Raw genomic sequence first — 11,893 nt, forward strand, 5'->3', positions numbered from 1 at the left:
AAGTTAAAGTTTGAAATTTACTTTTTCTCCGGCATGTTGATTGTCGCGCTTTTACTTTTCTTCTTCGGCATGGTTGCGCTTCAGCTATAGCGCTTTATCAATTGGATATAATTTCCCAAACTCATCTTTTTCACCTTCACTTAAAAGAGCAGGACAGCAAGTGGACTAGAATTCTCCAAATTTTTTAAATATAATAATATTTTTAAACCTTTTTAATTTTATAAAAATTTAATTTAATCTTCTATAAAAAAAAATTGTCTATTTTCATCTTTAAATTTATGTCATTCATGAAAAATTTAACAGTCCGTTCAGTTGTTGAATTGGCGTACCAAATGTCGGATTGATTAAACATGTGAAAATCCACATCTGTGTTTGAAAAAAAAAAAAAAAGAAGAAAAGATATCATAAATAATATGATGATGGCGATGTTGATGTTGATGTTGATGTTGATGTTGATGTACCTTTGGAATGAGCAATTTTGTTTTTAAATTTTAAGGTTTGGGACAAATTGCAGATATTTTTATCTTCTGAATTTAACAACTAGGGATCCATTGTATTTTTTTTCCCTTCAAATTGCAAGTTTTGATTGATAGAAAATGAATGAAAATTTATAGTTTTGCTATTGCTTCTGCTTGGGCCGAGCTATTGTCTAACATTTTAATATTTAAAAGAACAATAAATCATGGAAAAGAATAAAACAATTAAAATTATAATTTTAGTATTTTTATAGAAAACTTATAATATTTTTTTGAATGTTTAAATAATTGTTATAATTTTTGAAATTTTAAATGAATTTTTTATTTGAGTTTTTTTAATGAATTTCTGCACCAACTTAACTGTCCATTAAATTTTTCATCTATTTCGGATATTTTTAACAAAAGAAGTAAATTGAGGGAAAAAATAAACTGAAAATTTTATGAAAACCCAAAATAGTTTATTTCATAAAGTTAAAAGGTTAGAAATATCATTGTCTTTTATTTATTTATTTATTTATTTATTAAGGAGCACCTTCAAATATTTGAAATTTTTCATTAATATCCTCAAAAAGTTTTATGGGTATAATAGAAAAAGTGAAAATTGGTTGTTATTTACAAATTAATTAGTTAGTTTAAACTAAATTTTCAAAACTAGTTTTCTCACTTCAATCTTCAACCAATGTTGGAATAAAAGTGGAATATAAGCATGATCAAGCATGCAAGATAACAGAGCAGATGTTGAACTTCTATCATGGAGATAATAGACAGCTCATAATTCATGGCCTTCCTTAATTAATATGCAATCATGATTCAATCCTTACATAATCAAAATAAAGCCTTCAAATTTTTTATAAAAAATAATTAAGTTTTTATTTTTTTTTCAACTTACTTAAATTTCCAAATACATTAAAAAAGCCCTTAAACCTTTTAAAAAAAAGCAATTAAGCTCTTTTATTTTTTATACTCAATTGGGTACTTGAACTTTTAAAATGCATCAAAAGACCTTTAAACTTTTTCAAAAAAAAAAAAAGCAACTAAACCCCGCTTTGATTAAAAATTAGAAAAAAATATAAAATGTTATAAAAGCAAGAAAATTATACAAAATGTAAAGAAAAATAAATTTCATAAATTTTTTTATAAAAATTATCGTACCAAAAGAAGTGTTTTATAAATTTTTATAACTTTTATTAATTTTATTTATTTTTCACCACATGTCACGTTGTGTTGCGACACGTGATGACTTTAATTAAAAAACTAGAGGTTGTTATTTTTATGGTTTTTATAAAATTTTACAATTTTTTAGTTTTTACAATTTTATAAAAATATAATTTTTTAATATATTTTATATTTTTATTAAAATTTAATAACTTTTATAAAATTTATAATTTTTTCTAATTTTAAAATTTTAATAAAAGCAAGGGCTTTATTACTTTTTTTAAAAAATTAAGGATCTTTTGATGCATTTTGAAAGTTCAAGTACCCAATTAAGTGAAAAAATGCAGGGGATTAATTGCTTTTTTTAAAGAAGTTTAAGGGCTCAATTGAGTGAGAAAAAAAAAAGAAAAAAAAGGGCTTAATTGTTTTTTTTTTTTGAAAAAATTTAAGGGCCTTTCTTATGTATTTTAAAAATTCAAGTGCTCAATTGATTGCAAAAAAAAAAAGGGGAACTTAAATATATTTTTTTTTAAATTTGAGGGCTTTATACATGATTAGGCCTAAAAATAATGGTCTTGAAATGATGAATGCTGGGCTGACCAAAAGTAGAATTAAAGAGAATAAAGGTGGATAATAAAAATAAGAAAATTGAGGATGGTATTTGAACTGTTAAAAAAGGAAAGAGAATTTTTAGGAAAAATGGATAATCATCGGTTGACCAAAATTGAGAAATATACAAATGAGTCTCTTACTTATTTTGATATTTAAAATTGTAGGAGAATTTTGTGCAAAACACACGAGACATGGAAAGTCGCTAAATTCATTAAATTATCAATGTAGTGATTGATAAAATGGAGGTATAGGAAGTGAATATTATGTAAGTTGGTGGACAATTTTTCGAAATTAATTTTGATTAAACATTAGGGATGTAAATAGTGAAATTAATTTATAAGAAAGTGATTCTTTCTTTTCACAATAATTATTTATATTTTGATTAAAAATTTCTTTGTATATTTTGAATTTAATTTTTATAGTTTATTTTTAGGATTTAGCCCTCTACTTTTCAAATCTAAAAATTTAGGTTCATTTGTTAACACTGTTAAAATTATTTTATTAAATTTGTTGGTATGACATTTTAAATTTAAAAAAAAACTCACTCAATATCCATGTAACACAAAAATGACATTGTAATGGACTTGAATTTAATAAAAATTTTAAAATTCTTGTAATGGACATTGTAATTATTTATTTTGATTAAAATATAGAGTAAAAATTTAAAAGTTGTAGAATGTTCAAAATTCTTGTACTTCTTTATATATATGGAATTTAATCTTTATATTTTATTTTCAAGATTTAGTCCTTCTACTTTCCAAATCTAAAAATTTAGGTATATTAAAATGCTTCTATTAAATTTGTTGGTGTGACATTTTAAAATTGAAAAAGAAACTCACTTGGTATCTATATAACAAAAAATTGATATTGTAATAAACTTGAATTTAATAGAGAATCTTAACAATGTTTAAAATTTTAAAATTCACATCAACATTTTAATTAGAGTAAAGTATTTAGGCAAACTAATGACATTAGAAAAGTCGAGATACTAAATTATGTCAAAATTGAAGTATAAAGATTAAATTTTATATTTGAGCAAAATAGAAAGAATAAATCTAGAATTTAACCATTCTTATATAATCTCAAAAAAAAAGGTAGAGGGATTAGAATTTATATTTGGCCATTAGCTTATCATGTCAAAAAAAAAATGAAAAAGAAAAAAGGAAAACGATTGACATTGGAGTATTGGACAGGTGTCATGTAAAATGCAGAGGGATTAGAACTGATATTTGGCCATTAACTTCTCATGTAAGAAAAATCAACTGACACTGGGGAAATGAAAGAAAAAACAGTTAACACTTATATTGGACAGGTGTCATGTAAGGAAGGCCTAAGACCTTTCTTTTATATAAATATGAAATGGCTTGTAAATTTATAAATTATATAAATTATTTTATTTCATTAAATATAATAATTATCTATATTATTATTTAAACTCTTAATTTAATTGTTATCATGAGTCAATTAAATATTAACTCAATCTGAGAAATTATTAAAAGTATAATGATTTTTTGAATAAAAAGTCATTTAATTTTAACAAAAATTAATATTATTCTAATACATTTTAATCTTTTATTTTAACTCAATCCGTTAAGGATATTACAAAATGACATTCTATAATTAAAATAAATTAATATTATTCAAAGATATTTGAGTCTTTATTTTAATAAAAATTAAACCATACCGAAAATCTTAAATTTATGAAAAGTGAAAATACCATTTAATATTTACTACAGAAAATAAAATGCATAACGGATTTTAGAAGAGAGAATACTGAAATAGAACCACCACAAATCATAATTACGGATTTTAGATTGCAAAGCAAGCAAAAAGCTTTTACGTCATATAATCATTAAACGTATTAGTCCAAAAGTATGAGATTGCGATTGCTCCTTCACAGCACTCGCAGCGTTACAAACTCTAATATTATTATTTACTCTTTTATCTATGTTTATTATAGCTGCTACGCTCGCGTTCCTTGGATCCTCTAGAGTGCCGTGGTTCTATCCACTCAGCTGATGGTGACCGTGAATACCTCGACGGCTTCCTTTTGAAATGTCTATCATCATCACTAGATTCGTAATCTACAGCATTGCTACGACTGCTCTTCCTACCACCCCCGCTAGTACCAGAAATTGCCTTTGGGGCTGCTGAACTAGTCTTGTAGTCATCATAGTATCCATTGGAAGTTGACTTGTGATGGCCAGAAGACGCAGGTGCATCCGAAGATAGTCTGCGTTTCTTGCTGTGTTCTTCCGGAAAGCTAATGCGAGAAAACACACTTGTCTTTTGACTCTTATCCATTGCTGCAGTAGCAGTCGTGGAAGTGGCTTTGGTGACTGTTTCAGGGGCAAGCTTGGAAGACTCAGGTCGATGGTGATGATGGCGATCAAGGTCATGGTCATGATCACGCTCATGATGCTGGTCGGGGTTTCTCTTTGTAGGTCGGGGAGGTGCTTCATGGTCCCGCATGGGGTGTTCATGAGAGGTCCTCTCTGATTGGAGCCGTGCGTGTTCATGGCGATGGTCACCACCTAACATTTGTGGGGTAGGCTTCTGCAACAAACAGACATAAAACAACCTTTAGCAACTTAAAGTACTCACCCTAAATATGGATCTCTCCTTTATAAAAATTTTATCCCATATTGCCAATTTATTTTGTTTGTTCCTCTGAATTCTTATGAATTGCTATCTGGCCCTCATCAAAAGGCCATCGTACTCTTCTGGCCCTCACCATGAAAGAGAGTAGTAAAAACAGAGAAACATCTAGTAGAATTTTATGAATTGCCGCTATAAGCATATATCTCTCTTATGTTCATTTTAATGATAAAAACAGAAAAGGGAAACACGAGCAATTGGTAGATGAAAAAACTAGAAAAGCTTGGGAATACCAGATGGCAAGCACAGAATGATTAGAAATTGTAGTTTTAGAATACTTGAAGACTAGCAAGGAAAAAAACCCGGACAAACAGGATGAACTAGAAAAGAACTTCAATTAGAAACTTCATAAGACAAGTTTACGTCTTACTGTATGCAAATGGGTCGGCGATTTATTTCAAATCCCAATAAGATTTGCACCACTAACACTTCAATTAGTAACTTAATAGGACTAGTTTATGTCCCCAAGTATATGTGAATGAATTGGTTATTTCCATTTTTCAACTCAATAATACAAACAGGAGAAAACAAAATAAGCAGCAGACCATAGAGCATATATTTAGTAGTACAGAATATAGATAACATAATATCAGAAGGCTGCAAAATGACACTAATACAATGCTTAAACAGTGAGCAACTCCATACGCTTATCCTTTTTCAATGTAAACCACCATAGAACTTTGCGAGAAAGAAAACAGACAAGTACCAGTAGAAATGTCAAAACTTTAAGACAGCTCAGGAGTGAAAATGACTGTCAAAAAGCTTCAATTTTTATGCTCTTCTATTGACTTCCCCATGTCAATAAGTGGAACCATATGTGCATAACCAGAAAAAAAACAAAACAAAAAACTAGGGAAATAATGAAGACATACAGATTTTGGTTTCAATGAAGAAAATTCACCACTGCTGCTCATTTCTCTACCAAATTCCCGATCTCTGGAGAAATCCCTGAAACATGGTAATCCATGAATGGTAAGAAACCTATGAATTTAAACCTATACCTAGCACATTTCAAGGTATCAAGACTTAAATGCACTATGAAACCAGGAATAGAAAATGAGAAGGGAATTATTCCCAAGTTAGTTGAAGTGAACAATTAGTGTACCTAGTAAGCTTAAGAGTATGTTCAGTACCTTTCACCTCCTCTCTCATTTTCACGCCTCCTCCGCAAATCAGCTTGCCGAGCCTGGAATTCCTCTCTGCTCCTGATTGGTGGGGCAACATTCATACCCATTCCGAAGTCGGCAAGATCTCTACAATGCATTTAAAACAACGTTACTGAGACCATGGATGTCCAAATAGTATCAAGTTGCATATAAAGGTCATTGATATTGAACCCAATAGTACTTTCATAACAGAGAAAAATGCTATGCATACAATCAAGCAAGAAAACTGCAACTGGTATAAACATACCATATAGGCTATTTAACAAAAGTTATTCGTACCTCTGAGGTGGGACAGGAGGAAACATGTACCCTTGAGCGCCAAAAGGATCTGGAGGCATTACACCTCCAAATGGCATGTCCAATGGACCTAGTCCATAGCCCCCCATATAAGGCATCGCACCAGCATAAGGACACATAAACCCATCCATTCCTGGCTGCATACCAGACCAGTAAGGGTTATAGGCTGAAGGACCCATAGACATCATATAGTTCTCAGCTGCAAGATCCTGAGGGGTTTTCCATTGCAACTCTAGAGGACAAAAGAATAAGATTCAGGTTAAATATTCCTAATGATTTTATGAAACTCAATGCAGTTTCCAACATCACGAAATACAAAAAAGGGGCTGTAGACCTACCATTTCCTAGCAAACGGACCTTCTTCTTTTTCTTTTTCTTCCCTGGAGAAGCAAAGCATCAAAAATTAAAACTCAAATCTATTTATTTCCTGATTCCCACGAGAGAAGGAATACTATGTTCTCTATGATACACACAAACATCCATCCAACTACTTGTGCAAGATGAAACATGAAAGAAGATCACATAAACATTTACAGCCTGAAGAATGCATGTTAATAGACCCACCAGAAATGCTTTTCATAAAGGACAAATCCTGGCCACAACTTTCAAGAGGAGAGATGGTACTAAGGCATAAATGGAGCAGAATAGCCCCACATCAAACGTTTCCAACACAGGTTTGAATCTTAAACCTCTCCACTTTCTAGGGAGGATCAGTACCAATATTCATAACGATTATCTTTCAAACTGATCAAACCAATATAATCAAAAAATTAAGAAACAAATAACAATTACCTGCGTCTCCAGAAGCCACCTTTTGTTGCACTTCTTCCTCTGCAAGTGGGGCACTCCCTTGTGATGCAGGTTCCTTCACACTCAATGATTCCAGTGTAGCCTCAGATGCATCAGCAGCCTTAACAACCTTAACTTTCTCCAAGACCTGCTGAGGAATAGCTACCTTAACCTCATTAGCCTTGTCGTACACATCAGGACATTCTTCCTTAGCAGACACTGGCTTCTGCTCTCCCTTTGATGCAGCAGATGCAGTAGGAGATGGAATTTTTGGCTGTGGACATCGAGCAGATTCCATATCTAAATTTGAAAGACAGGACAAATCAATAATGATTCTTACATGATAGAACTCATTGAAAAATTCATTTCATAATGTTGATGACTTACAAACCTTGAACTTGAAAAGTGCTTCCAGCATTATCGGCACTGCTGTTACCAGACTCCAATATGCGATTAATTGTATCTCTTAGGGTCTTATTTGGCAGAAGATCATCGGCCAGTATGTTGGAAGCCCCACATACACACATTAATTTTGAGATAATGTGGTCTCTTATACCTGAGTTATATTTTGTTAAAGTGAGTTTCAACATGCATAACCAAAAGCATCAGCAGGAAAAAAGAACCACAAGACAAATGGAATAAGTAGCTATGAAACTCACATTTATCACAAAAACTAGTAAAACAACATTTGCTAGTTAGAACAGCATCTTTCATTACTTCCTTGCACAATGGGCAATGAAGTTCAGGTGGAAGGTCACCAACAGGACGAGTGGAAGGTAAGCCCTCAATTTCTCTCTCAAAAGCAGCTCTGTTAGAAACAAAAAATTAGTTTTCAAGCATCAAAACAAGAATTTGCTACAAGCATAGACAAAACCCAAAACAGTTACTCATTGGGCTTCAAAACTGCAACTGCTCCGCTCGGCAATGCATAAGAGCCATCTGGAGTTGCCATTAGCATCGACTTTGGAATGCCAGTAGGAGGCTTTACCCTTTTGATATCATAGTTTGGATCACCATTTGTGGGGCAGTGCTGAATAAAATGCCCTACATGAAAGTTCCTTAATAAGCACAAGTTTGCTAAAATGTCCAGGAAAAGAAGTATTATCAATCAACATACCTGGCACCTTACAGCGGTGACAAACATAACCTGGAGGAGGTGTTTTGCGTTCCAATCCTAGTTGAACCAATAGAAACAAAAAAAATTTTCAACTCCATATACAATTTCAGAAGTACAATTACATGAATGAAATGTCCCACAAAATTTCAAACCCCACTTATCTAAAATGAGAATAAATGGCCACTGTTCTTTCAAAAATGAATGTTATACAAAAATCATTATATGTTAAGAGCAACAAAAAAGTGATGGTGCAAACTTCAATACATTTACAAGGGCAAAAACCACTAAGAACCTCGCACCTACGGAACTATGGACAAGCCGCCACACTCACATGCAACATACATAGACACAAAATCATAAGAAATCACAATACTAATATCACATACAAAGCTCGGAGGCCCATTAATGCCACAATACTTAGGAACAGAAAAATATCAAATGTCAATTATCTAGAGATTAACATAAAAAGAATATCCTATGTACAAACTCACACACCCACCCACCATGATAAATGCTGCAAAAAAACAAAAAGGAAATAAGATAATCACCAAAACCACGCCCACCCATCCTTCCACCCATACCCCTTCCAAAGCCTCTTCCAGGTCCAAAACCATCTGCACCTTGGCTGTTGATCGAAAATAATTAAAATTGTAACCAATGGAAATTACATCAAACTAAGAAACAAGAAATGAAAAGAAAAAGAGATTCGAAATCATCTCACCGCTGCCAGTCCAAGGCAGGAGTATCAATTAAAGCCTTAATCTTGTTGTCTTCATCAGCTTTATTAGAAGGGGGAGCATTATGAACTGGATTGCTAGACTGCACTGGCAGCGTTTCAGGGATTGAATATAAATCATTTCCAAATTCATCCCATTCAGTGTCTTCAGTCTATATGTAAAAAATGAAGGTTGATATTAGGTTTCTATTGTTTTTTCCTGCTGATAAATACAACATTCCTCAAATACACAACAGTTAACACAAGTAGTGTGAAGACGAACCAATCTTCTGCAAGGAATATTTTGGGATTAAAAAGCTTACATATTTTGGGATTAAAAAGCTTACATATTTTGGGACAGGTGACTCGGCATCCAGAAAGTTTATCTTTTCAGGTTGAGCATTTTTAGTCTGATTTTCCACCTTAGGCCTGAGAAACATAACATAGCCCAAACTCAAAACTATAATCGAATTTCGTCTAACAATAGCAGGCAGTACATGCCAGAACAAATCTAAGCACACAACATATCAGTTCATGCAGTAAATTGAATCTTTTACACTTGCTTTTTTAACAAGTACAATAAAGTTAAATATTTGACTGGTTAGGTATCTAAGGGATTGAGATAATACTCTTGAGCAGCAACAATAGGCATGCGAGGCCTTCCAGGAACCCGGCGAATTAAAACAGAAGTATTTTTTGGGATTAACATTGCTTCATCAAGATATTCTGAAATTGAAAAGAGAACAAGTCTATAAAACACTAGAAACAGACTAATCCATGGCGGACAAACAATTACTAAATATCCATTCAAGAAACAAAGTGGGCCAACATAAAGATATATTTGGCTAAACTCCAAATTGACATTTCTATGCTAAATTTTTTCAAAAATCAAAACTCCCTCCAGGAAACAAACAATTCTTTCTATTGACTTGGTTCAAGTAACCAGTTTGCTACCCGACTTATTGAATTTAGAACCCACCTCCACGCACTAAAAATACAGAAAGCTAGTCATGGTTAAAACCATCTACACAAGAGAAACTCTACTTGAAATTGAGGAAACCCAGTCGAAGATACATAACAACCAAATTTGAAAGCTTAACCACTGACGAGAAACCACTAAGTACGTAAGAACATAGTACTAAATGCCATCTTTGCTCCCAAAAAATTACTTAAAACAGATTAACATTTAATTGAACAAAGCTGCCAAAGAGCAACGACCAACCTTCGTTAGTTTGGGCATTAGTGACAACGAGGTCGAAGTCTGTACCCCTGCCCAAGTGCTTTGATTCAAATATTTTTTCTTTCAAAGTACCAACGCTTATAAATGGACCATCCATGGCAATTGAATCAAAGTCTCTTGCACTCTTAAACTTGTAATAAACAGCCATTTTTCCTTTCTTTTCCTCTTAATAGTAATAATGATGATGATGATGATGATGATGAACAAAAATTAAATTAATAAAAAACAATGTAATTAGCTTATTTATTGGCCTTCCAAAAAATATTTATATAGGCCTGATATTCAAAAAAGAAATAAGAAAAAACCAAATTGAACAGTACAAAAATTCTTTATTTTTTTTTTCTTAATTCTAAAAGAAATCAAACCAAACTTGTGATTCCTCGCCGATGCAAAATCCGAAGCTCTCTCTTCAAGAAATCTATCCTTACAGTTTCTCCGGAATTTTATCAAAAAACCGCCTATCTTTTTTCGAATTTGTAAGCGAATCCAGAAGTTCCCAAAAATATCAGGGCAAATCACAAGGAATTATTAAAAATCCACTTGGCCATAGCCATTCGTCAAATTCACACGAGCTCTTCGATTGTTTTATTAGAAAAATGGGTCCCAAACAATCAATTCTCCGCTGATCCAGATCTTCTAAAACTCGACCCAAAAGTAATCTTCGACGGACAATCCCACCACCGATCGATCTTCAAAGAAAAACACGGCAGCGTCGAAGGTTGAGATTCAGAAAAGCCAAAATCGAATAGGGAATATTAAAAATGTTGGAGAAGCTCAATCAAAGATTGGAGAGACGGAAAGGATTAGCGATCATCATGCAGCTCTAGGGTTTGGGATTGAGATTGGGTTTGGGGAGGGTTTCAAAGATAGATAAAGCAATGGGAATTTGGTCCGAGGCTCCACAGAAAATCTGGACCCTCTAAAATATTTATTTATCTAATCAGCTTGATGGGCCGCCATAAGCCCCTCACGTGCTCCCGAGCCGCTGGTCTAAATATAATTTTGGTGAAATTCTTCCAATAGTCCCTGTTCTTAGTGCTTGGTGTGGATTTAATTCCTCTATTCTAATTTAGGCCACATATATTTCATTGGAAATAGCTTTTGGAAAATGATTTAGGAAAATGGATTGATTTTCTAGTAAGTAGGTGATTCTATTTTTATTTTAACAAATTTTCTTAAAATTATTTTTAAAAGTTATTTTTAATTAAACAAACATGATATAAATATATTTGTTAAAAATATTATATTAGCATTTCATTTTAACAATTAAAATTTATTTTATAATCAATATCTTATATAAATTTAATAATAAATAATATCTAATTAAAATTTAATTTATATAATTAAAATATTCATATTTTATATATTATAAAGCATTTAAATATTTATAAATTGTAATATATAATTATTATTGAAATATTAGTACAAATACTTTTCAATAATATAGTAATAATATTGCTTAATTTAAAATTTTCATTGTTATTATTAAAATAAAAATATTAAATTAAATAATTTATTAAATTAATAATTATTTATTTATTTTATTAAATATAAATAACTAAATATGTATGTTTAATAATATAAGAATTAATTATTGAAAGAATCAAATAATATTAAATAAATTAAATTAATTAATTAATTAATTTTTATATTATTAAAAGAATTAAA

The 11,893-nt window shown here is 31.4% G+C and overlaps 1 protein-coding gene across 1 annotated transcript; it reads right to left on the minus strand.

Moving 5' to 3' along the window:
- Positions 1-4,050: 4,050 nt before the first annotated feature.
- Positions 4,051-11,155, minus strand: LOC108469816 (E3 ubiquitin ligase PQT3-like). Its single transcript, XM_017770871.2, has 15 exons — positions 10,208-11,155; positions 9,615-9,711; positions 9,333-9,414; positions 8,992-9,158; positions 8,819-8,895; positions 8,271-8,327; positions 8,041-8,197; positions 7,813-7,961; positions 7,545-7,709; positions 7,157-7,453; positions 6,703-6,744; positions 6,347-6,596; positions 6,035-6,154; positions 5,774-5,849; positions 4,051-4,799 (listed from the first exon to the last, which is right to left on the minus strand). Exons 1-15 carry the CDS (start codon positions 10,371-10,373, stop codon positions 4,185-4,187), a joined length of 2,517 nt encoding a protein of 838 aa, XP_017626360.1. The 5' UTR covers positions 10,374-11,155; the 3' UTR covers positions 4,051-4,184.
- Positions 11,156-11,893: the final 738 nt, after the last annotated feature.

Source organism: Gossypium arboreum, chromosome 8 (assembly GCF_025698485.1).
Source record: "Gossypium arboreum isolate Shixiya-1 chromosome 8, ASM2569848v2, whole genome shotgun sequence".
Lineage (NCBI taxonomy): Eukaryota > Viridiplantae > Streptophyta > Magnoliopsida > Malvales > Malvaceae > Gossypium > Gossypium arboreum.

Coding starts and splice junctions, on each gene's coding strand:
- LOC108469816 (XM_017770871.2), bottom strand. CDS start 10,373: ATGGCTGTTTATTACAAGTTTAAGAGTGCAAGAGACTTTGATTCAATT. Junction 9,415..9,614: donor CCTATTGTTGCTGCTCAAGA/GTATTATCTCAA, acceptor TATGTTTCTCAG/GCCTAAGGTGGAAAATCAGA. Junction 8,896..8,991: donor CCTGCCTTGGACTGGCAGCG/GTGAGATGATTT, acceptor TTCGATCAACAG/CCAAGGTGCAGATGGTTTTG.